The sequence below is a fragment of the Rhinatrema bivittatum genome, chromosome 2 (genome assembly GCF_901001135.1).
Source record: "Rhinatrema bivittatum chromosome 2, aRhiBiv1.1, whole genome shotgun sequence".
Taxonomy (NCBI): domain Eukaryota; kingdom Metazoa; phylum Chordata; class Amphibia; order Gymnophiona; family Rhinatrematidae; genus Rhinatrema; species Rhinatrema bivittatum.
Window position 1 is genome coordinate 378,445,886 of NC_042616.1, and position 25,110 is coordinate 378,470,995.

Sequence of the window (25,110 nt, forward strand, 5' to 3'; positions counted from 1 at the left end):
CCGCCGGCTCCGACCTCGGGCTCTGGCCAGTGCCTCTGGCGCTGCTCCACTTCCTGGGACTTCCAGCCAGGATGCCTCCATTCATCAGGCCCTCTCCGCGGGTTCGTGGAGAGACGCCGCCAGTAGCACCGCACCCCTCCCTAGGCGCGCACGCAGCAGTAAACCTTTTAAATGGGCCCACGGCAGGAACCTGGCCGCGGACCCGGATGCTGACATCAGATCCTTCAGCGTATAAATTCTCAGGCCTCGCACTGAAGCGTTGCCTTTGCAACAGGTCTCCTCGGTTCCCTGTTTGGTTCTGAGTACTCGTTGCCTCCCTGCTTCCTTGATCAGTGTTCCAGTTTGCCTTCAGGTTCCTGATTCCTTGTTTGTCTTGTCTGTCATTTGATTGACCTCCTGGTGCCGACCTCTGCTATGTCCCACTTTGCCTGCCTTCTCCAAGCCTGACCTCTGCTACGCCTGACCATGCCTGCCTTCTCCGTGCCTTGACCATTGCTACACCTGACCATGCCTGCCTTCTCCGTGCCTTGATCATTGCTAAGCCTGACCACGTCTGCCTTCTCCGTGCCTTGACTATTGCTACACCTGACCACGCCTGCCTTCTCTGTGCCTTGACCATTGCTATGCCTGACCACGCCTGGCTTCCTCCATGCCTTGACCATTGCTACACCTGACCACGCCTGCCTTCCTCCGTGCCTTGACCATTGCTACGCTTGACCACGCCTGCCTTCCTCTGTGCCTTGACCATTGCAACGCCTGACTTCTCCGTGCCTTGATTATTGCTATGCCTGACCACGCCTGTCTTCTCCGTGCCTCAACCATTTCTACGTCTGACCACTCCTGCCTTCTCCGTGCCCTGACCATTGCTACGGATGACCATCTTATAGACTCCTTTTATGACCAGAGTTCTACGTTCCTTGCTACACCTTCCAATTGCCACCAGCTGTCATTCAAGTTCGACAGTGACGCCTCTGTCCCTATTCTCTGGACTTGGACTCCTAAGGCTCCGGCCTTTCTTTGCTCAAGCACCTTCAGTCAATCCTCGTTCCTTGGTGCTTGGGCTCCTGTACTGGGAACAGTCTAGGTTAGAACTACGCCACCTGCTGGCTGCTGTCTCTGGGCTGAACTACCTGCCTTTGACGTCCAATCTCGAGGCCTGCCTAAGTCCTGCTTGCCCCGGCACCCAAAGGCTCAACCCGAGGGGAACGTTTGCTGGTATAGGTGAAGCTCCAGTGGCCTCTAGCTTCAGCCCACTCCAACTGTGATGGTGGGGACCCATAGGCTCTTGCCTGCGGGTTGCATCAACCCTACGTCAGTCCAAGAATCCACCTCCAGCGCAACATCATTAAACCTTTCTTTGAGCCTCTTGAGTCAGTGGACTTTAAGTATCTGACTTGGAAAGACTAATTTCTTGTTGATGTCCCTTCAGTATGATCAGTAAGCAAATTGTAGACTCTGGTTTTGTGCCTCAGTTTTTTTTGTTGTTTTTTTTTTACTTGCCTTAAATTTCTTTTGAAAGTGGTATCTGCTTTTCACATGAATCAAGCTTTTATGCTGCCAATATTCTTCCCAAGACCACATGCGCACAAAGCAAAAAGGTCTCTTCAATACTTGAACTGCAGAAAATCCCTGGCATGTTATCTAGAGGACTCAACGTCACCATCAAGCTTATCAACTATTTGTGTCCTCTGATCTCAATAGATTGGTAAAGGCAGTTGCCTAATGAACTAATTGGCTAGCAGAGTGTATCGAGCACTGTTATGCACCGGTTGGTTTGCAGATTACATACTCGATCAAGGCTTATCCAGTGAGAGTCATGCTGACTTCACTGGCTCAGGTCAGGGCCACTTCCATTGAGAACATATGCAAATCTGCTAGTTGGTCGCTTGTTCACGCCTTCACATCCCACTATTGTCTGGACAGCAAGTCCCGAAGAGACATTTTCAACAAACAGTTCTGCACAGCCTGTTCATCCAGTAGTCCTCTCTCCACCTGATGGGGTTGGGTTGTCTTTTCAATAATTGCTCCATAATGCAGCCCTCAGCTTGGGTCTCACCACGTGTTATGCTTTATTCAGGCATGCTTGTCAATGGAAAAATTGTTTGCTTACCTGTAATCAGAGTTCTCCATAGACATCAGGATGTCTCAGCCCTGGAGAGTTGACTGCCTTACTAAAGCTTAAAATCTGGAAAATACTGAAGGGTCACAAGGCACCATGGGCATGCAAGAACTCCCATGCATGCTCAGAAAGACTTTTTTGACCTCTGAATGCTAGGTCCATGTTGGCGCCATCGGATGACATTTGACATCAAAATTAGGTTAGAAGATATCAATATCACCAGCTTTAAATATAGGCCTTACTTCAACAGGAACTTGAAAAACAATTAATTAGCATTGACCTTTCGAACATCAATAATGCCTCCCAGTCCTGGTTCCAAATTACCTCTGAATTTGCTAACACCATTAATCCAGAAAAAAACAAATGTATCGACAGTTCAAAAAAAGAAATCCAATCCGTGGTTCAATAAACAACTTAGAGACTAAACGTACTTAAGAAAAAAAGAAAAAGCCTGGCAGAAAAAGAAATGCTCCCTAACTAACAAATTATCATATTTACTTGGCATATTATAAAAATCTGATAAATAAAAATAAATGAGAATATTATAGCAAAAAAATTCAGAACTTCGCACACAACCCAAAAACCCTTTTTAATATAGTGAAAAAAACTATCTTCTGATTGTAACCCAGATACTGCTACCACAAACAAAAACTTGAGACAAGACCTAGCAAACTTTTAAAAAAACAAAATCGCTAAACTTACGGAAAATCTAGATAAAACCCCCCAGCAAGACATAAGACTAACCAGTAAAGGCGTAATAAAATGGTCCAACTTCGAAATGGTCTTGATTATAGAAATTGAAGGCCTAATTAAGTACTTAAATCCTGCAAATCATTCACTTGATGAAATTCCAATAAGCACTCTAAAAGTAGTAACACAGACCATCACTCCAGTTATTACAACTATTATAAACAAATCATTGAAAGAAGGCTCACTTCTGGATATATTGAAACTAGCTATAATTAAACCCATTATTAAAAATAAGAACCTAGATCCGGCTGAACTCAGTAATTTCCGACCCATTTCAAATTTATCCTCTCGCAAAATTAATTGAGAAGGTAGTATTCAAGCAACTTGTTGAACATTTAGAAACTAATGATATTATTTACCCAACACAGCACAGATTTAGAGAACATTTTAGTACAGAGACTCTGCTCCTCTCTCTAACAGACTCCATTATGAAGGGTTTCGACAATGGTCAGCGTTATCTTCTCATTTTACTTGATCTTTCTGCAGCATTCGATACAATCAATCATAAAAGTCTGATTTGTAGATTATCTGAAATTGGTCTCACTGGTACAACTTTACAATGGTTTTCTTCATATCTTTGCAATAGAACCTTCCAGGTAAATATTAACACATCCAAATCTGAGGCAGTAACACTTGAACAGGAGTCCCACAGGGCTCTGCTCTATCGGCCACCCTTTTTAACATTTATCTGCTTCCATTAGGTCAACTTCTCTCCGGTCTTGGCATTATTTACTTTATATATGCCGATGACATCCAGATACTCATTCCGGTTACAGACACACTAGAACAAGCATTTAAACTATCTGCTATGTACCTCAATGTCATAAAACAACTTCTAACACATATGAGACTTAGTCTCAATATGGAAAAGACAGAATGTATCCTACTTGAAAGGAAAACTTGGATAGAAAATGTTAATAGTACTATGCAACTTGCTAAGCTTTCTATTAAATTAGGTGATAAAGTGAAAGATCTAGGCATTTGGATTGACCCAGAATTAAATTTAAAAAAATATATATATATCCTTGAAGATAAAAGAAGGATTCAGCAAATTATTAATATTAAAGCGCTTAAAACCACTCTACACCCCGAATGATTTTAGAACCATATTACAATCTTTAATTTGCACGGGCTTTGACTATTGCAATTCTGCTCCTAGGCTTGCCCAAATTGACAATCCGGCCTCTACCAGATTCTTCAAACGCTGCCGCTAGAATATTAAGTGGTCACAAAAAAAGGGGCATATCACCCTGTCTTAAAAGCACTTCATTGGTTACCAATTGAAAATGGATTGAGTACAAAGTACTTTGCATCTTGCACAAGGCAATCTATGGCAATCAGGTCAAATGGTTAAATGCCAGAGTTCGGCTACATATACCACAGTGTAACCTCAGGTCAGCCAATAAAGGTCTTCTGTCAATACCCTCTATTGCATCAGCACGACTTACAAACTGTAAGGTAGAGAGCAGTCTCATTAGCAGGATCAGGTTTATGGAATACATTACCAACAAATCTAAGGTTTGCAGGAGCGATTTAAATTATTTAGAAAATATCTTAAAACATGGCTGTTGGAGCAAGCTTATAATGACGGCATAGGCTAAACCTCATTTCCACATACACTACACTATCTTATGATGCTTTTTATTAGGATTATTTTTATTTAACCATCTAATTAGATTTTATTTCGATCTTAGTCACTACTTTTTAGGGTTTTAGAGTTTTTATGAATTTTAAAGGCTTTATTTAATATTAGTATGTTATTTTATCTTTTGTATGTTCTCATTTATTTAATGCTCAATTTTATTGTCTTATTTTAAAGCTTGATGTGTAAGTAATTTCTGTGTTAGCGAGTTTTATTGTTTTACAGTTCATGATACTACTAACCATCAAACCCTTGCAAACTCTACAAAACGCGATGGCCGAGAATCCTAACTAACACCCATAGAAGAGAACATATATACACCCATTCTTATCGATCTGCATTGGCTGCCCATCCCTTTCCGCATTCAATATAAAACCCTGACCATACTTCACAACATTCTCTACAATAACAACTCCGCCTGGCTCAAGGAAATGCCTCGCCTCCACTCGTCCCACCGCCTCGCAAGCTCCACCCTTGCAGGCACCCTGCACACCCCCTCACTAAAAATTGCGCACCTCTCCACCACCAGAGAAAGAGCATTCACCATAGCAGGCCCTGCCCTCTGGAACTCTCTTCCCACACACCTCCGTCTCGAACCCTCTCTACCCACCTTCAAAAAAGGCATCAAGACCTGGCTATTCAGGCAGGCCTACCCTGAGTCCAACTCCTTAGACACCTGCCCCCCTACATCTCCTCCTCCCGTGCAATAATCTGAACTCTCCCCCGGATATAACATTATTTTAATCCGCTGTAAATAAGTTAATCTCTGCTGTAAATATGTTCTTCTACTCAGTTATGATTACTCCTATCTACTTTCTCTACTGCTCTCTCCTCTTCTTCTGTCTACCCCACCCTCCCCCCACTCCCTCTCTCGCCTGCTCCATCCCCCGCTCCCTGTTTTTTGTAATTTCCTCCTTCGCAAGTTTATTGTAAACCGACGTGATGTGCCCCACGAACGCCTGTATATTAAAAGCTGTTAAATAAATAAAATTAAAAAATTAAAAAAATGATTTTCTTGTGTTTATTTTTATCATTGTAAACCGTTGTGAAGGCATGTTCCAGACAACGGTATATAAAAGTTTACAAATAAAAGAAATAAATGACATCATTCATGCATTATGGCAGATTTATCCTGCTGTTTTCGAGGAACTCTTTTACAGGTAAGCAAGCACAACTATTCTTCTGGCTCAGTTGAGACTTGAAATATGATATGTAGGCCATTCAACTGCATGTACCATGTTGTGAAATTTCTTATGCTTTGTGAAGATCTTATCCCCTTGTCCCTATACTCTCCTGCTCCATGTTTGTCATCCAATCCTGACTAGTTATAAAGTACAATTATCCATTTGCTGTAGTGAGTACTATGTATTCTCTTGTGTCTTAACAGGTTATTATCTGGGAGTGAATGTGGCACAGCTGGAGCCAATGAAAGGAATGGCTTAGGATCCATTAGGCCCTGTTCTTCAGTCCTGGATGTTGGAGATGCTGTCACTGCTATCAGCATGAGCCATGTGCTTAGCCCTGATGGCAGGTACTTGTATTTGCCTGAATAGTCTGGTTCATTTATTGTCTGCTTTGTCCATGACAGGAGAAAAGGGGGTGTTTTTTCATTTTTCTCAATATTCTAAGAGCCAATAAACTGGAATTCCAATGCTTTTTACATTTTTGTATTTTATTTTTTAGATTTAGCTAATGCCTTCTCATTAGTAGCACAAGAAGAGTTGTATCCAGATGCAGTAGGTATTTCTCAGTTTGTACCTGAGGCAGTGGAGAGTGAAGTCAAAAGGAGCATCAATGAGATTTGAACCCTCGCTGTTTTAATAGATTGTTGTTCACACACTTTGTACTTTTGCCATTTGTGATTCATTCTCCATGGCTTTTACAAATTTTTAGCTGCATCTGGGCATGACAAGTGTATAAAATTAATTTAGATGAACTTTTTACAGATTGATTTCCACAACATAAATGCAAAAATTAATGTATCTTGTAGAATGAATATCACTTGGCTTGAACAGAAATTATTTCAATATTAGGTATGCATTATCCAGGATATACGGAACAGCAGATCATCTCAAAAGGCAAAGTATAATCAATGATAAGATGTAAAAGGTCAAAATTAATTGGAAATACACCTGTCAGTCTGTGTGATACTTTGTTCTTATTGTGTAGATGTTTGTTCTTCTAGTTTTGTTGATTTCAATCAGGCCAATAACTTTTCTTTTAAAACTGTAAGTTTATTCCACATTTATTCGGTTTACTTCTTGTTTGACACTTTCTTTCTCCATGAACAAGCAGGAAATGTCATCCAAAGGTGCCAAAAGGATCCTTCTCTCTTTGCTTAGTAGATGAAAAGCAATATGAGTTTGCACGAGAATTCCCATGTGGGTGCTGCCTTTTAACCCCGCTGTCTTTTTTTTCATCCGAGCTCCTGCAAGGACATGCACCCTTTCTCTCATTTAGGTTTTTGGTATTTCTTACAGGGCTGCTTTAACTATGTAAAAGGCTCTGGGCAAAATTTTGTGGATGGGCCCCCTTTTATATTTTACCATAAAGACCACACCCGCCCTCACCCCTGTTCCCTACCTCCTGCATGTCCCTCGGGCCAGCCCCTGCCAGTCTCCAAGTAACCCTGCCTTTGTCCTCTGTCCCTCAGCCACATGTTAATCTGGTACCACTGGCCCACTGTGTTGTGTCCATCTGTTCCCCGACGCCCTCTCTCCGCCCTCCGTACCTCTTTGGCGCCTCCCTCTTCGCCCACGGGAAGATTGGCTGCCGCGGCGTTCTTCTGCCGAAGTCCTCCGGCATCCCCAGACCGGCTAGACACTGCAACCCACCATGTTTCCTGGATGCCTAGGGGCATGCCGCGCGACGCGACCTCGACTGAAGTACCGGCGATGGCGCGAACCTCGGGGGCGTCCCCCTAAGATGACGTCACCCGCGACGGATATTTAAGGTCTTAGAATTTGCTAAGAGATTGAGTTAGCAAGGGATACACTACCTAAGCTACTCTGCCTCCTCGGACTTACTAGGGGTACCTTGGGGGCCTCGCTCTCTCCTTTGTTTTTCAGGTTACAGTCTGGAACCGGTACTTGCTCCTCGAGGGCCCTCGTTCCCAGACTTACTCAGTACTCTCTTCTGCCTGGAAGTCATCACTGCCAACTACATCAGTGAGTTACCATCGCTCTCACAGAGCTTTCCCTAGAACCAGGTACTCGCTCCTCAAGGGCCTATACATTCCAGCTCCTGGGCTTCTATGAGACATTGTGTGAGTGTTACCATCTGGTTTGGTACATGAACTCTGCATACCCTGCCTACTCACTATATTTCAGTTTCTCTACAGCTCAGCGTCCAGGGATCGCTGTTCCAATATCTGAGGGACTACAGCCCAGCCGGGCATTCCAACTCACTACTGCCACCTCTGGTGGTTCAGTATACTGTCTAATAAAAGAACTAGTGTGTGTCTGTCTCCATACTCTGACCTGTCCGGTGGTCCCTCTCAGGATCTTCCCCTGGGGGGCGTGGTCATCTGCCACCGGTCCAAGGATCCACCTACAACTCTCCTAAATAACAACAGATTGCTAATCCCAAGCAGACTGTTAACTCCGAACTGAACACACTGCTACAGCTTTCCTCCTTTTCCATGCCGGTCACCAGGAGGGCATAGTTATGTCTTCTTCTCCTTCTGGCCTGATTGGCCCCATGCAAGCACAGCATGTAGTGTCATCATCCGGTTTCCGTCCTGTGCAAGCTGACATGAGCGCATGGTTTTGGCTTTGTTATGCGCTCCCCTGCCTCTTTTGCCCATAGGTAAAAGCAGCTCTGATTTCTTGTTTTTTCTCTCTCATTAAGAAGTGCCATGCTGGGAGAGATCAAAGTCCATCAAGCCAAGCATTTTATCTCCAACAGCGGCCAGTCTGGGTCACAAATACCCATCAGATAGTTGATCTATTTCATGTATCTTCATTCCCAGGGATAAGCGCTGCCTTTCCAAGTCTACCTGCCTAATAACATTTATGCACATTTCCTTCAGGAAGTTATGTAATCCTCTTTTAACTTAACTATATTAATTGCTTTGCCCACATCCTCCAACAACAGATTCCATACCTTGATTGTGCGCTGAGTGAAAAAGTACTTCCTACGAAGTGTTTTAAATCTGCCAGATGCGAGTTTCATGGTGTGTCCTGTAGTCTTAGTGTGGCTTGAAAGGGTAAATAACTGTTGCCATTCCACCCTACTCATAGTTGTATAAATTTCAATCATATCTTCTGTCATTTCTTCTTCAAGCTAAGGAACTCTAATCTGTTTAGCATTTCTTCATAAGGGGCTTTTCCATCCCCTTATCATTTTCATCACCTTTCTCTGTACCTTTTCTATGTCTATTGTGTCTTTTTTGAGATGAAGCAACCAGAACTGCACACAGTACTCAAGTTGTTGGCGCATCATGGATCTATACATAGGCATTATGATATTCTTAGTTTTATTCTCTATTCTTTTCCAAATAATTCCTAATATTCTATTTGCCTTTTTGATCATTGCCACACACTGAGCTGAAGATCTCAAGGTTCACATGGACTCTGATGTCCTTTTCTTAGGTGGTGACTCCTATAATGAAACCCAGCATTGTGCACCTGCATTTGGGATTATTTTTCCCTATGTACTTTGCAATTGTCCACATTAAATTGCATCTGTAATTTAGAAACCCAGTCTACTAATCTCACAAGGTCCTTCTGTAGTTCTTCACAATTCACTGTTTTAATGACTCAAATCAATTTTGTTTCCTCTGCAAATTTTGTCACCTCACTCGTCATCCCTTTCTCCAGATCATTTATGAATATGCTAAATAGCAGAAGTCCCAGTATAGACTCCTGGGGCACTCCAGTAACAATCTTTCTCCATTAGCTAAACTGACCATTTAATCCTAAATTATGTTTCTTGTCTTTTATCCAGTTACCAATCCACAATAGAAAACTGCCTCCAGTGCCATAACCTCCCAGTTTCTTGAGGACTCTCTCGTGAGGGACTTTTTCAAATGCCTTCTGAAAATCCAAATACACTATATCAGCCGACTGACCTTTAGCCACATTTCTATTTATTTATTTAAAAAATAATGTATATCCATGCTCACCAAGGTTCAGGGCAGGTTACAAACAATAAAAGCCTTATATTGAAATTGAAAAGATATACAACAGTGTAGACATTAGTTAAGAAGAAGAAATTATGCATGTTAGGATTCACATAAGTCTGCAAAGGCTTGTTTAAATAGATAATGCTTTAACACCTTCTTGAATTCTTTTGTCTCGCTCAGGGATCTGAGGGTTTGAGGTATAGAGTTCCAAAGGATCGGTCCTGCAATGGAAAATGCGTGCTCATGGGTTGTTACTAATCTTGTGGATTTAGGAGAAGGAATTTGCAAGAGAGATTGATTTTTTTATCTCAGGTTTCTAAAGGGAGTATATAAGTGCAGGCTGGCAGATAGCCAAACATTAGTGTTATAAATAAGATTATGCAGGATGGTTAAGATCTTACATTTTATAGCCATTTTATGGGTAACCAATGTAGATTAAACAGAACTAGGGTGATGAGATCATGTAATTTTATGTTGGACAGTAGCCGAGCTGCTGCATTTTGTATTAGCTGTAATAGACATATAGTTGATTGGGGAAGTCCATCATATAGAGCAGCGCTTCTCAACTGGTATGTCACGACACACCAATGTGTCGCCAAGCACTAGCTGGTGTGTCGCGGCTCCCGGTGTCCCACAGCCCCAGTTATACTTCCCTTTATCTTTTTCCTGCCCCCCGCGGGCCAATTGGAAGCCTCCTTCGTTCTTCCTGCCCCATGGGCCAATCAGAAGCCTCCTCCCTTCTTCCTGCCAGTGGGAGGATGAAGCCTCTGATTGGCCGGTGGGGCAGGAAGAAGGGGGGCATCTCATAGCCCGGGGGTGAGGTGGTTTGAGGGGGCTGGGAGGAGTGGCAGTATCCAGGCCCATGGCGGCAAAGAAGCCCGACCCTGTGGCCGCCACGGGCTGGAAGTGCTGAAATTAAACACAGTGACGAGCCACAAAGAAGAGGCCAGCCGTGCCAGGAACCACGCGGCTGGCCTCCGTCAGGTGTGTCCCAGCCGAAAAAAGGTTGAGAACCACTGCTATAGAGAGTTAAAGTAGTCAGTGCCTGTCAATATTAATGATTGAAGAACCGTTCAAAATTCAGATGTATCAAATAATGGTTTGAAGCGTTTCAATAAGTGGTTTGTAAAATGATGATTTTACAACAGATTTAGTGTGACTTTGCATATGTAACTTAGTGGTCCAAATGACACCGAGGTTGCAAATGTTTTTTGATATATTAATTGTTATCTTATCAAAAGAGAAAGTTTTAGGAATTTCGTCAAACTAAATTTGTCCAAGAATCATTTCTGTTTTTGATATATTCAAGCTGAGTTTGTTATGAGATAGCCATGAATTGATTGTAGAGAGGCATAATGTGATGCTGAGCAGGGAAGTAAAATTGAATATCGTCGACATAAAGACAATAAATGACATGTAAGGTAAAAAGGAGTTGACAAATTGGTATAAAATAAAACGGCAGAAAGAGAGGAACCCAGAGATACTCCGGTCTTTAATGGAAACTGAGAAGAGGTAGTATGGTTTATATGTATCTGCTAGGTTCTACTGGACAAGTAGAACCCAGCCGATACATGTTTATTTACACTCTCAAAAAACTCTAATAAATTGGTAAGGCAAGACTTTCCTTTCTAAAAACATGTTGACTCTTCCCCCATTAAAACAATATCTATTTTCCTTTGTGTTCTGGTAGGTTAATCCCCACCAGTGAGTTAAGCACCTCTGCCAGCAGATGGAGACAGAGCAAAAGCTGATGTCACAGATATATAGTCCTGCCTAGCCAACCAGTATTCTCCGTCTCCAGCAGATGGACATGCATTTCCCTACGGGAGATTGCCTGTGAGCAAGAAAGTAAAGAAAGAAAGGAAAAAGAAGTGCAAAAGGAAACAGGAAGATGAGATGTTTGTGTAGCACTGCTTGCTTCCTCAGGTGATACCATTTGGTCCCTCCGTCAGTAGAGTGCCTTCACTCCAGTAGCTTGGGATGGTGTGGATTTAAAATTTAATTAGCAGTTGCAGGCCGAGAGAGGCTTAGCGGTGAAGGCTTTTACCCTCTCTCCCCAAAGCCGAGACCCGTTCCTGCTCTCAGCCAGGAAGGGCTGAGCTCAGGTTAGTTTTACTTTATTTAAAAAAAAAAAAAAAAAAGCAGGAGAAGGAAGAGAGTTTTCCTACTGGGTTTGTTTTTCCTCTGTATTCGAGCTTCCCGCTCACGTGTGGAGGTAGTTCAGGCACAGTAAGCTGAGCAACCTTTTGGCTAGGCCCTGCTATCTGGCTTCTCCTTGGTTGGTGCAAAGTAAGCCACAAGGGTGTTTTTGTGCGTTTCGCTGTGCTGCCAGCGTGCACCTATGTATTGGGCGTCCATTGCCACGTCTCCCACTTGGGGGCATGTGTGTGATTCCTTGGATTCACATCTTGTACGTCCAGATTAGGTATCCTTCATTCTGTACGTACACCTTGTGCGCCTAGATCGAGCATTCCTTGAGTGTGTGTGTGACTGGACACCCGGTTTCGATATTCACTTTGTGCAAGTCTTCTAAGCGCATGTACCTGGATGCACATTTTTTGTGTGCCCAATTTGGGCATGGTTTTTTCGCGCGGGTACCTGGCTGCCCTTTTGTGTGTTTAGCTGGCTGCGTGCCTATACTTCACTGAGCATAGTACAACCATGGCGCTGATGGCAAAGGAGTTAAAGTGCTTAACTATTTGTGCTGCATGCCGCATCAGAGTGATACAGCTAGAGCTTTCTTCAAGCCTGGTCAGCACTGCCTGGATGCTCATAAGAATTTACCTCCTCCTGATTTTGCCAAAGATAGTCTATCTTCTTGGTCTGAGGGGAGTGGGACTGAGGACGACATGACACAGGTGTCCACCTCCTGCGGTTGATCCACAGGCTGAGTTGTCAGGAGAAATTCTCACTCAGGATGTGAGATTCAGGCCCTTGTGGCCTGGAATGGATCCGTCCTTTTCCTGGGTGGAATTCTTCCATGAATTACAAACATTTATACAGGGGCAGTCCTCTGAGTCGACATTACCTACTAGTTTAGATCCATACGCTTGGAGTTCTGTGCCTGCCACCACAGTCAAGCACCATGGCTCAGCGTGGCCTGACAAGGTTTGAATGCAGGTGGATCGAGATGACACCGATGATGAAGGCAGAGGCTCTCCTGGTGAGGAAAGGGAGATTCCCCCAGATTTGGAACTGCATGGAACTCTTCTCCATTTCTTTCATAGAGTTGAATTGCTGAGCTTGATATTTCAGACTTTGAAGGCACTTGAAGTGGCTGGGACTGACTCCTCGGCGGTGCAGAAGAAGGGACCCCATTTTTGTCACCCTACGCAAGGCCGCCTGTTTCTTTCCCTCCTGGATGTGAATCAAGAGTTGATTGATCTGCAGTGGAGTGCACCAGAAGCATCCTTTGAAATAGAGCAATTGCGTTTCCCTAAGGTGGATGCTTTGGTGTGTACTGACACAAAATAAACCATCATACCAGTGGAGGGGATTGCAGCTCTGAAGGATGCTCAAGATAGAAAAAATGAGGTTATCCTAAAGCAAGCCTTTGAGGTAGAGGTGATGAATTTACAAACTGACTCTTGTTGTTTCTTTGGTAGTTTGGGCTACCTTGCTTCTTTCTTAAGAATATGGCAGCACCACTTCCAATAACAGATTTATGGTAGAACCGCGGACTGCCTTTTTAACTGATGCAGACTGTGACCTGATTCGCACTGCCACCAGAGGAGCCACTTCTATGATTGAGGCCGAGGCAGCAGCTGTGGCTGCACAACTGATCAGCAGATACTATTTCAAAGTCCAATCTTACCAAGTTGCCCTTCAGGGGTTCACTTTTATTTGGTAGTGAATTGGAGAAAATGTTGAGTAGATGGGGAGAAACCTAGGTCCCTCGCTTACCGGAGGATAAGAAGCAGGATACTGGACTTTTCGGGTGAGTGGTCATTCTCAAGACTACTGGCGTTTGACCTTATAGAGGAGGGTCTTCCCAGAGATCCCGCCCCTACAATTGATCTCAGTCCTTTTGCCCCCAAGAGCCTCGGATGCGGGCTCCAGTTGTGGAGCCCCTCAATCTGTTCAATGAGGATTTGTCTGCTCACTTGTTGTACAGGAGATAGGTGGCCGCCTATCTCACTTTTATCACAGGTGAGTCAAGATTTCTTCTGATCAGTGGTTCTTGAATTGCATTGAGATGGGTATGCTCTAGAATTTCTTTGTATTCCTCCAGATGCCTTTGATATGTCCATGCAACTCCCCTCAGAAGAGGGTAGAAGTGGAAGCTACATTACAAGGGCTGTTGGACCTGAAAGTGGTGATTCTTGTTCCTGAATCGTACCAAAATAAGGGCCGTTCTTCCATTAATTTTTTACATACCCAAGAAGTAAGGGTCGTTTTGACCCATACTGGATCTCGAGGGCGTCAGTTGATGTTTGCGAGTCGCGCATTTCAGAATGGAAACAGTGTGATCTGTCATAATGGCAGTTCAAGCAGGGGAATACCTCATATCCCTGGATCTGACAGAGGTATTTGTGCATATTCCCATTCATCGGGACCATTAATGGTTCCTTTGGTTTGCCGAGCTGGCTCGTCATTACCAGTTTCAGGCCTTGCCTTTCAGACTGGCCATGGTGCCTAGGACCCTTTCCAAGGTCATGTTGGTGGTTGCAGCGATCCTACACAAAGACAGCATTCTAGTTCACCCTTATCTGGACAACTGATTGATTTGCCCCAAGAGTGTAGAAGAGAATCTTTGCGCTTCTCGCAAGGTGGCTTCGTTTCTACAGGAACTAGGCTAGGTGGTGAATCTGGTCAACAGCAATTTGCAACCGACTCAGACTTGAGTATCTCATGGATCGCTTCAGTACAAAGCTCCCGTACCAAGATGAACAAGATCTTCTCAAACAAATCTCCCTCGCCTGCGGTACAAATTGTAGGATCTGCCGCCCCACTGGAGTCAAGCAAAGCACGAAAAGTCATGCACAGTGTCTGTAAACCCTTCGCGGCTTATCGGCACATAAGAAGAAGCAGCACCTTGAGTTGGACCTGGCAGTGCAGTTTTCACCACTGAAGCATGGGTCAGGCTCAGTTCCATCAATACACCCAGTGCCGTTGATGCATTGAGCATTGGTGGCATTGACTCATCATAGCCTGGTGCTATCGATGCATCAGTCATTGGCACACTAGTCCTCAATGCCATTGATACAGTCAGTGCATCGGTTCTCAATTCAACTGAAACAGCTGTTTGCCACAGTGACACATTCTGTATCTCATCCTTCTACACTCCGGCTCCATCATAACTGGAGCATTGATTCCCGGCTCTGTCAACGTATTTGAGACAGGATCAAGCAGCAAGAAGCTGTGAGGGGGTTTCACTTCACTTCCCACCATCTTGATAGCCATCTCTCTCTAGACTCTTGAATAAGAACTTCATCTGGAGACACCAGATCTGATATGTTCCTTGGTGCCTATGTTTTCCATGCATCCACCAGTTCATCTGGTGCAAAAGGAGACTTCCCCTGGAGACCAGTGAGTGCTTCTCAAGAAGATGAAGCTATACTGGCTTCAAAAGATGTCGTCCCCCCGGCCCCCCCCCCCCTCAACTCCTGGTCAAATGACACAGCAGCCCATAGACCAGATAGTGGAATTTATTTATTTATTTATTTATTTATTTATTTAGAATTTTTATATACCGGCAATCATGAAAACATATCTTGCTGGTTTACATAAAACAGGGGTGCATTATATACATAAAAACTAGAACTGTGGTGACCGAAGGTACAGTTACATTTAACAAGGGTAGCCGAACTTGGAGAGGAAGAAATAGGAGAGAATAGAAATAGTTAAACAATATACAATTTAAGTATAGTATACAAAATAAATGTTATATACAAGAGGCATGGTGTTTTAGGAGTCATTGGATTGATTTGAAGAATTAATTTGTTTTGCTGGTAACTAGAGACAAGGAGGGCACTCTTCAACCTCTCCTGTCCAGAATGTCAGATTTGTTCCCACAAGGGGGAGTCTCTCTCACCTCCAAGCCACAGAAGCTCCCATCAGAAGTCCCAACAGTGGAATCTAGTTCTTGACTGTCTCTCGTTATAAAGTCCAGCCAGTCTGAGGAAGCAACTCAAGACACCACTGGCTGAAGCATGCCCCATGAATATTCCCCTTTGAGATGACCGAGGACCCCCAACCCAATCAGCTGCATCGTCACTGGGATCCTGGGTTAGTGTTCCCTCAACTCTCGAGTCTGACGGGGGGTCTACAGGAATTCCTTCCAATCCCCTACCTGATCCATTAGAGTACAATTTACCACAAGATCTCTGGTATTCTAAATGTTTGGGCAAGTTGGGGAAGGTGTTGGGAGTCAACACCCATAAGTATAAGGACTCTTCCCACAGTGAAGTCTTCGGGTTTCTCTGAATCCTGGAAACTCCTTCTAAGCCCACAATGATCCTGGTCCACTTGAACCTGTGGGATTTACAAACAAGAATGTGGGAGAATCCGGTATATTCTCCCCCCCCCCCCCCCAGTAGTTACAAAGCTGAACTTTAAAAATAGAGTTTAGCAAATCCCAGCTTTTTGAGTGGTCAGTGGTAGTGGAATCATTGTCAAACGGGCAAAGAAGACCAGAATTTTATCCAACACCACATCAGGCAAGGACTCTAAACTGTTGGACAACTTTGGGAAAAAGGATTTTCACAGCTCATAGTCAGTGCCCACATCACGGCCCACCAGTTCTGCATGAGGTAGTACTTACACAATTGTAGACGATTATCAGCAGACACTTTGGGATACAGACAAGTACAAGCAGCATCTTCTCTGATACGAATCATTTGATGCAGCAACCATTGGAGCATGCCAAATGGCTTAGTTGAGAGCCTGTAGCCTGCAAGAGGATATGCACAACAAGTTGGCTGATGTGCTCTATTCTGGGGAGAACGTCTTTGGAGCCAAGCTTAGAAAAACGGTTGTCCAGTCTCTCTCGACAGGTTCTGAGCAACCATCTTCTTTGAGGCATCCTTACTTCGCTTTCAAGTGCTCCTTTTTCCAGAGATACCTCTTCTGCAAGTTACAATGGTATTGTACCCAATCTGCACTTCCACAACAGCAGATTCTGGCTAGTGGATGTCAGCATGAGAGGAGACAGCTGAAGATTGTAACAAGATGTAACTTCCAGTAGGGAAGAGGATTTATCTTTATCGGCAGGATTGGTGGAAGATTACCTAGGTTCTTCAAAACTGTGGAGTCTAGTTACCATTTGCACTTCTCTCTCTCCAGTGCTGCACCGTTATTCAGCCTTCAAGATGGATCCATCTCTCTTTATCCAGCTCTGTCTCAAATGGAGTCATTTTACAGCCAATGGGCGATAGAATCTGTTCCTCCAAATCACAATGGGTTTCTACTCCCATTATTTCCTTATCCCTCAAGACGTCAGTAGTGATTGAGACCTATCCTGGATTTACAAGGTCTGAACAAGAGCCGACTATGGGTAAAGTCAAAATGAATTCCTTCCACACCATCCTATCTGAATGTACACCCTGGATCTGAAAGATGTGTTTGCTCACATACTTATACATCCCTCCCACTGGAAATACCTTTGTTTAATAGTGGATTCATCTCACTATCAATAAAGGGTCTCCCTTTTGGGCTCTCAGCTGCCTAGTAGTAGTAGCAGTACACCGTTGTCAGAGGGATTTGTGTCTTCCCCTTTCTGGACTAGGACCTTCCCAAGCAGAAGTGTTGCATCCTCTACAAAAGATTCAATTTCTTCAGTCTGAGGTTCATTGTCAACTTTGCCAAATCTAACCTTGTAATTACCTGAAGAATTCAGTTCACAAGGGTATAGTTAGACTCTCTGGAAGAGAGAGAATTCCTTCCGTTGGAACAAGCAAGCTGCCTTTGAACCTTGATCCAGAGCCTTCTACAGATGGATCATTTCCCAGCCAGGGAGATGTTGGTTGTTCTAGCTCACATGGCAGCAGCAGTACATGTGGTCCCCATGACCCGCCTCAACATATGGATTCTCCAGTGTGACCTCCACGATCAATGGGATCCATTGCTTCAGCCCTTGTTATCCCCAGTGTAAGTAGCAGCAGAAATAAAAGTGGGGTCTCTAGTAATGTTGGACCCAGACTTCCTTGAGGTAGGAGTTCCCTTTTGGCTTCTTCCTCAACTGGTCATGATAGAAATTGATGAGTCCACCAGAGGATGAGGCACACACACAGGTTATTTCCAAACTCAAGGAGCCCTGGTCATCAACAGAACATCTGTTTCAAATTTATCTTTTGGAGCTATAAGCAATCAGACATGCATTGAGAGTTTTTTCCATATCATCATCAGGGAAATAGAATATTAATTCAAACTGACAATAAAGTATCAATGTTCTATGTCAGCAAGCAAGGGGGCACAAGATCATGGACCTTCTGCCAGGAATCCTTGAGAATTTGGGAATGGGCTTGCAGCGACAAAGCTTTCCTACAAACAAACAACCTTCCCAAGATCTCCAACACATTGGCAGATCACTTCAGCAGAGTGTTTTGTTCCCCATAAGTGGTCTATAGATCAAACTGTGGCAGACAAGTTATTCAATCTCTAGGGATTGCCCATCAATTGATTTGTTTGCAACAGAAGACAATAGAAAAGTAGAAAAATTCTGCTCCATTATTGGAAGCAAGGTCAGGTCCGCCCCAGACACTTTTCCACCAGAAGGGATGCAGATATACCTTATGCTTTATCACCAGTTCTGGACTTACGGCGATGACTTCATCTTAAACAGTAGATTTGGAGTTCTGCTCCTTGGGAGCCCATGGAGTTTTTTCAGTTTTTCAGTAATTGTAGGCATTGAAAACTTCTGAATCTTGTTCAATAAGTACCTTGTGCTCTCATGGACAATTCTGTTTAAAAAAAAAAAAAGAGTAGAGCTAAAAGACAAGGCACAGAGAAAGCGCCACTGGCTGAAAATAAAATGGTGCCAAAGGAGTGCTCAAGTACAGAAGGATTATCGGAACCTGTGGCCAAAGAGGTTAAGCATGCAGTCTCCGTAACCACCACGCATGAACCTGAAAAGCTGCAATCTTCTGTTGACGAGTTATGAGACGAGATAGAGCTGTAAACAATGCATTAAATTGATCTTTCTCAGAGTTTGTAAATGATGAGGTGTGAGCTCGTTATCTGACTCTGTGGATATCTGTTGGGCACTAAAAATGAAACCAATGAAACTAAGCTTGAGAAGCTCGAAAACAGAAGTAGATGCAATATTTTAGGTGTTCCAGAGACTATTTAGGGTGAAGCATTACTAAAGTTTGCAGCTTCTTGGCTTCCAGAGGTGCCTGGGTATCATAGTAAGAGTGACCTATATTGGTGAAATGAACTCAGTTTGGAGGTTTGTGGCCCAGCACTTATGAAACTATGGCAGGTTATTGTAAAATATCTGAATTTGTTCAAGCCAAAATTCCCACTGTTTACCACAGTACTTAAGAGCTGAAATATGAGGATAACAAATTACTTGTTTCCGCTGATTTTTCCACTATTATATTGGCATACCATGAAGAAATGATGCCATATTGTACACAATTGCATTATAAGGGAATCAGATTTTCACTTCAATTCCCTTTGAAACTTAAAGTGTTCTTTAATGGGGAAACCAGAAAATCCACAGAGTTTGGAAGCCAAAAGTTTTCTTGACTAGCTATGACTTATACGTTGTTTTGGCTGGTTGAAGAAAATGACACAGTTTAGTTTTTTACTGCTATTGATAACTGCCTATGTTTCTGGCAGGAATGCCAGTTAAGAGTTATCTGACTTCTGATAATTTTGGATGTTGCTCTGTTTCAAGCTGGAATTTTTATTTTTTTCCAAGTGCTGGTTTACCTCTATGTCTGCAGTAGTGTATGTAAAACAGAACATTTTGGTTTTGCTGCAGAGAAGTTTTTGTCAAGGCTGGCCTTAATCAACATCCAGAACAGTCAAAAAGGAGCAGAGTTTAGCGTGGACTGGGTCAGCTCAGTGATTTTTCTACACTGGTGGAATTTTTTTCAGTTTTCAATGTCTTGGTTCTTTCTTCTTACTGATCTCCATGGGTTTTGGGAGTCCCCCGTCAGAGAAACTGTTCTTATCCTGGCTGGTGAAAGCAGAAGAACAGTAGAAACTTCATCAAGTTTTCAGGAGAGCACTTTCTCTCAAAGGGGTGATCAATTACAGCAAGTGTGGGATTGTATATAGTGTGAATGGGGGAAATGTGTGGTGTGCTGAAGGGTGGGTGTTTCATTTGAGATGGGTATATGAGTGGGTGTTAGAGATGAACATATGGTGGGTGCCTCCTCAGTTTGTTATTCTGATATGGTATCGTAAAGTATGTTTCATGTGGGGGGGGGGGGTGTAGGCTGGGGGATCCCTTCTCTTTTGGGTTTCATATACTTTATGGTCAAATATTTGGCATTGATAAATGGCTGAAACAAATATTTGTTCATCAAATGTGGATAGTCTCCATTTTCCTGTTAAAAGGAAAACCTTTTGATGTTTCTATGTAAACAAAGAGCTACCATAGCATTCATACAGGAAATGCATATGGGTGACTTGGGCCATCAAAAACTTCAGAGGGAATGGGTAGGTCACTGGAGAAGAGACTGCTGAGGGGGGGATGTGGTAGAGGTGTTTAAAATCATGAGAGGTCTAGAACGGGTAGATGTGAATCGGTTATTTACTCTTTCGGATAATAGAAAGACTAGGGGGCACTCCATGAAGTTATCTTGTGGCACATTTAAAACTAATCGGAGAAAGTTCTTTTTCACTCAACACACAATTCAACTCTGGAATTTGTTGCCAGAGGATGTGGTTAGTGCAGTTAGTGTAGCTGTGTTTAAAAAAGGATTGGATACGTTCTTGGAGGAGAAGTCTATTACCTGCTATTAATTAAGTTGACTCCTGAACATTAGGGCCCAACTCTTTAGCTTCTGGTGTACTTTCTGCCATTAACGTTTCCCGTTCCAACCATGGTCTCAATAGGTTCACATGGTATACTTGGGTCTTCTTTCCCCCCAATGCCACCTCATATGTCATCTCCCTATCCTTCTCCTTACTGTATAAGGACCTCTCCACTTGGCCATTAATTTATTAGCAGAGGATGGGAGTAGTACTAGCCCTTCTCATTTTCCCGAAAGACTCTAAGTCTAGCATCTTTGTCATAGTAATCCTTCTGTTTGTTTGGGCCTGCTTTAGGTTCTCTCTAGCCACACTAGCTATTATCCTCATCTTTTGACCCAACTGTTGTACATAATCTACAATAGACGTGGCTTGATGCTCCATTCCAGCCCATTTGCAACCCTAAAGCCCTATTCTCCTACGTCTCCAATCTCACCAAGCCCGCTCCCCCGGCCATCCCAGACAACGAAGCCAGCAGCAAATGTGAAGAACTGGCTCTCTACTTTCACAATAAAATTGCTAGTATCCTTCCTAGATTCCTCCCGTCCCCATCTCCTACCGGCTGGCTCAAGCGCCTCCACTGCTACCCTCAACTCTCTGGACCTTGTCTCATCCACTGAAATCGTATCTATCCTCAAAAAGATCAAACCTGCAACTCACCCCTCTGATACTATTCCCACTAAAGCCCTCCTCATGATACCATTGCCAGACCCATTGCCAACATTATCAATTGCTCCCTCAACTCTGGCATCGTCCCCGATGCCCTCAAACATGCAGTGATTAAACCACTGCTCAAGAAACCTTCACTAGATCCTAAGGACCCGGCCAACTTTCGCCGCATCTCCAACCTCCCGTTCATCTCTAAAATTATGGAAAAGGTCGTCAACACCCAGTTAACAGATTACCTTGAAACCAACAACCTACTGCATCCCTCCCAATTCGGCTTCCACAAGTACCTCAACACCGAGACCCTTCTGCTCTCCTTAACTGACTACATTATCAGAGGTTTTGACCAAGGACACTGCTACATCCTGTACAATCCTTGCCCTGCTGGACATCTCGGCTGCCTTTGACACCATTAACCACAATCATCTCCTCTCCCGACTATCTGACATTGGCCTCACTGGCACTGCACTTCAGTGGTTCACCTATCTTGTCAACAGGCAATTCTCAGTTAAGATAGGTAATGCTGAATCCACCTATCACGCCTTCTCCCAGGGAGTCCCCCAAGGCTCCTCCCTCTCCTCCACCTTATTCAACATTTATCTCACTCCTCTTTGCCTACTTCTAACTGATCTTGGCCTCAAATTCTATCTTTATGCAGATGACGTACAAATCGTAATACCCATCCAAGGCTCTCTATCTAACACCCTTGAATTTTGGGGAAACTGCCTCTCAGCTATAAACACCTTACTCACAAAACTCCACTTAGCATTAAACACCTCCAAAACCGAATTGCTCCTCATCTCTCAACACTTTTACCCATCAATTCCTCCCTTGCTAATGATCCCACCTACAAAACACTCCAACCCCAACATTGTGCCAGAAACCTTGGGGTTCAGATTGACCAGCAACTGAACCTTAAAGGACACATCAATACAATTCTTAAGGAGGGTTTCTACAAACTCAACATCATGAAGAAACTTAAGCCTTTTCCTAGCGTGTAGCAGATGGACTCAAAACAAGTGGGTATAGTGTACTTGTGCTAGCAGTTGGAGACGGATCTGACGTCAGCACGGGTACATATACCCCCACAGGAAGTGTAGCAATTCAGTAATTTCCGTCTCCAAAGCAGTTTGGAGCTACCTCACGCTCGCTGAGCGTGTTTCCAAATTCTAAAACGACTAAATTCCTAGAAGAAACCTACTGAAGACGAGCCCCGCACTCCTGCGGTGATACCATTCGGTCCCTCCCCCAGTTGAGTTTCCCGAGCTGACTTCCGTGGTCCCTCGGAGGTAGGAGCCTCGGTCCGGTGGCCGACTCGCAGCAGGGACCTAGCCCCCGAGTGAGAAGGGCTTGGGCGCGGCATAGAGGCAGCCTCGGTCCAGGCGAGGACTTGGCCCCCGAGCGAGACGAGTTTGGGCGCGGCCTAGAGGCAGCGGGTGCACTTCCTCGAGCGCGGCGGTGAAGGTACTCACCCGCTCCCCCCGCAGCCGGAGACCGCCCGGGTCGCAGCCGGGAAGCGCCGAAGACAAGGTAAGGCGTACATCTTTACTGTGGTCTCCGAGGAAGTGAGGATTTGCGGGGCCTGCCTACGGGGCAGCCCGCCAAGGAGGTCGCCATTTTACCTGCCTACTCGCCTTCGCCACCTAGATGCACGTTGCTGTATGCACGCTGAGTTTAGGCGCCCGTTGCTAAGCGCATGCGGATAGGCGCAGGCTGGCTAAGCGCACGCCGCTAGGTTAGGCGCACACTCATAGGCGCACGTTCATAGGCGCACATTCATAGGCGCACGTCCATAAGACGCCTGTTCATAGGCGCACGTTCGTAAGACGCCGTTGGTAGGCGCACGTTCATAGGCGCACGTTCATAAGACGCCGTTGGTAGGCGCACATTCATAAGACGCCTGAAGGGAGGCGCACGTTCTTAAGCGCACGTCCATAAGACGCCCGTTCATAGGCGCATGCAGCTAAGCGCAGGTTGATAAGCGCACACTCATAAGACAAGCGCATATTAGTAGGCGATACATATTGCAAAGCGTATGGAGCATAAGAGAGCCCATACGTCCGCAGAGCCGGCACCTCCAGAATCAGGCATAAGAGCTCTAAGCCTCTGCTCAGCATGCAACCTCAGAGCCACACAGAGCGAGGAAGCAGACTCACTATGTGCCCAATGTGAGGAGGCTATGGGAGTTCCAGTACAGGACCGGTCCCAGCCCAGCGGTTCCTCAGGGAACACTCCGGACTTAGCAGGCCGCGGTGAGCAGCCAGGGAACCCGAGAGACCTGGTGCCCCTAAGGCCAGATCCGGCTTCACTCTCCTGGGTGGAATTATTCAAGGGGATCCACGCCTTTGTCCAGATGCAGTCTGCTCCTCGAATGGGCTTTTCTGTTCCGGATTATCCGGCCCCTGGACCCTCGAGACCTAGGCACGGCCACTCGCCACCTGGAAGCCCCACTTATGGGGATTCGGATTGCTCCGAGGAAGATGAGGAGCCCCCCGAGGAGGGAGAACTTCCCTCGGAGATGGAACCCTATCGGACCATGAGACGCTTCTTTCGGAAAGAGGATCTTCCAGGCCTGGTCTCACAATGCCTATCAGAACTGGCTATTCCGGGCCAGGACACCCCGGGGGACCCTAAAATAAACCCCCCTGTTAGAGGGCCTGCGCCAATCGGCTCACCATTGTCCCTTCCTACAAGCAGCACAGCAGCTAATCGATCTGGAATGGACTGCGCTGGAGGCCGCATTTAAAGGGGGTCGGGCCTTGTCAGGCATGTACCCTCTGGACCCGGCGTCCAAGGAGCTGCTGGCGTGCCCCAAGGTAGACGCCATAGTTAACGCAATTGTGAAGCGCACCACCATTCCGGTTGAGGGGGGAGCGGCCCTCAAGGATACACATGACCAGCGCATGGACACCATTCTGAAACAAGCCTTTGAGGTAGCAGCCATGTCCCTACGAATCGCGACCTGCTGCACCGTGGTGACGTGTTCCTGTTTATCACAAGCTAGAACCAACACCCCGGGAGAAGACATGGAATCAGCTCTCGCATTCCTCACTGACGCAGCCTCCGACCTCATCCGTACGGCAGCCAAGGGAGTGTCATCCTCAGTAGCAGCCAGGAGACAGCTCTGGCTACGTAATTGGGCGGCCGACTCTTCCTCCAAGACGCGCCTCACAAGAATGCCCTTTAGGGGATCCCTACTGTTCGGCAGCGATCTTGAGAAATTGGCTAATAAATGGGGTGCCTCTCCATTACCCCGTCTACCAGAAGACAGGTCGAGGAGGAGCCAGCGTTCTTTTTCTAGACCATCCAGAGGTAGAAATTCTCAGCGCTTCAACCCTTACCGGGCTTGCTACCAAGCACCTCGTTCTCAGGCCAGGAACCAGCCCTTTCGGGCTAAGCACAACAAGAGGAGAACCAGCTCGGGTTCTGGTCCCGGCCGCAATCCACAATGACAGTCAGTCGACCCATCCAGGGGTAGCAGCCATAGGGGGCAGACTAACCCTCTTCTACCGCAGGTGGGTCGAGATTACCTCGGACCAGTGGGTCCTCGCCATCATCCGAGAAGGGTATTACCTGGATTTTCTTCGGCTCCCGCCGGCCAAGTTTGTGGAATCTCCTTGTTCACCTCTCAAGAAGGCGGCACTAGAAGTTACCTTGCAGAGGCTCCTGGCCCTAAGAGCCATAATCCCAGTACCTGCAAGGGAGATAAATTCTGGGCATTATTCCATTTATTTCATAGTACCCAAGAAGGAGGGCACTTTCAGGCCCGTCCTGGACCTCAAGTCAGTCAACCGACACCTACGGGTCCCCAGCTTTCGCATGGAAACTGCGGTCTGTCAAGAATGCGGTACAGCCAGGGGAGTTTCTCACCTCCCTAGATCT

At 45.1% G+C, this 25,110-nt stretch overlaps 1 protein-coding gene across 3 annotated transcripts in view; it reads left to right on the forward strand.

The window, feature by feature from the left end:
* The window catches only part of ELP2 (elongator acetyltransferase complex subunit 2), a 751,239-nt gene that overhangs the window by 670,234 nt on the left and 55,895 nt on the right, over positions 1 to 25,110 (forward strand). For 2 of the 3 annotated variants that reach the window (XR_003854643.1, XR_003854644.1), the window contains 2 exons: positions 5,899 to 6,042; positions 6,545 to 6,568. Coding sequence is in view for 1 of the 3 variants with exons in the window: in XM_029589989.1 (XP_029445849.1) it covers positions 5,914 to 6,042 (129 nt within the window). In the remaining 2 variants the exon portion in view is untranslated. Of the gene's footprint in view, positions 1 to 5,898; positions 6,043 to 6,544; positions 6,569 to 25,110 lie in introns of those variants that run through there. The other variant, XM_029589989.1, reaches the window with a different exon arrangement.